This window comes from Myotis davidii, unplaced genomic scaffold (assembly GCF_000327345.1).
Source record: "Myotis davidii unplaced genomic scaffold, ASM32734v1 scaffold326, whole genome shotgun sequence".
Classification (NCBI taxonomy): domain Eukaryota; kingdom Metazoa; phylum Chordata; class Mammalia; order Chiroptera; family Vespertilionidae; genus Myotis; species Myotis davidii.
This window is the reverse complement of record NW_006296626.1, coordinates 54,432-55,646: the sequence shown is the minus strand read 5'-3', so window position 1 is coordinate 55,646 and position 1,215 is coordinate 54,432. Positions and strand designations below refer to the sequence as shown.

The following is a 1,215-nucleotide window of genomic DNA, read 5'->3' as shown; positions in this document are numbered from 1 at the left end:
TTTTTTAAAAAAATATATTTTATTAATTTTCTACAGTGAGGAAGGGAGAGGGACAGAGAGCCAGAAACATCGATGAAAGAGAAACATCGAACAGCTGCCTCCTGCACATCTCCTACTGGGGATGTGCCCGCAACCAAGCTACATGCCCTTGACTGGAATCGAACCTGGGACCCTTCAGTCCCCAGGTTGACGCTCCATCCAGTGAGCCAAACCAGCTAGGACCCTTTGAGGTGTATTATCTCCACCTAGCCTTAGGACAATTGTGTTAATAAAAGCAAGGGTCCTAGGCAAGGAGGGAGCCTTCAGTTCCTTTAACGGAAGGTCCTCTGACCCCCAATGCCTTTCAAAATTATATCTTGTCTCCGGACTCTTTATTAGTCGCTGGATTCCTATGTCATCTACGCACAGCGCCTTTCCCAGATTCCGGAACCCTTCTGGATGCCGGGACAAGAACCCTGGTAGGGCTATGAGGTGAATTCAACGAGATGGGGCAGGTGAAGTGTTCTATAGCCTCCATAACTATTATTATCATCGTTATAATGCTAAGCGCTTGGCACATAGTAGTTGCTTAATAATGGGAATTTTTAAATAGCATTCATATTTGGAGCAGCGCCCGGCTGGCATGGCTCAGTGGTTGAGCATCAACCTATGAACCAGGAGGCCACGGTTCGATTCCCGGTCAGGGCACAGGCCTGGGTTGCGGGTTCGATCCCCAGTGAGGAGCGTGCAGGAGACAGCTGACCAATGATTCTCTCTCATCATGGATGTTTCTCTCTCTCCCTCTCCCTTCCTCTCTGAAATCAACAAAGTTATATTTAAAAAAAATATTTGGAGCCGATGGAGAGTTCCCTTCTTCCGCCCCCAAGGGCCGGGCTCCACCTGCCAGACGCTCCTCTGTCTCTGCCTTCAACCTCCTCTTCAAGGCCACCTCCTCCAAGAAGAATTCTCCAGCGACCCTAACCTCTGGGCTGGAGGGAGGCCGCCCGGGTGACCTGCTGTGAATGCCCTGCGGGTGTGGGTGAGACCGTGGGGACCTGGGCGGGGATAGGCGGCCTGGGGGGCAGGGCACTTACCCGATGCTGGTGCTCATGGTGCCGAGTGGGCAGCTCTTGCCACCTGGAGGTGCCCTGGGAGCCAGCAAAGAGGTGAGGGCCTGCTCTGACCTTCGGGACCGATGATTCCCACCGAGCCTCCTCCCTCAGACCCTCCTCCCTT

At 53.0% G+C, this 1,215-nt stretch overlaps 1 protein-coding gene across 1 annotated transcript in view; it reads right to left on the bottom strand.

Moving 5' to 3' along the window:
- The window catches only part of EPS8L1 (EPS8 like 1), a 32,524-nt gene extending 31,330 nt beyond the window's left edge, over window positions 1-1,194 (bottom strand). Inside the window, exon 1 of the mRNA XM_015569454.1 lies at window positions 1,074-1,194. Coding sequence (XP_015424940.1) covers window positions 1,074-1,090 — 17 coding nt within the window. The 5' untranslated portion in view covers window positions 1,091-1,194. The remainder of the gene's footprint in view (window positions 1-1,073) is intronic.
- Between the last annotated feature and the right edge of the window lie 21 nt (window positions 1,195-1,215).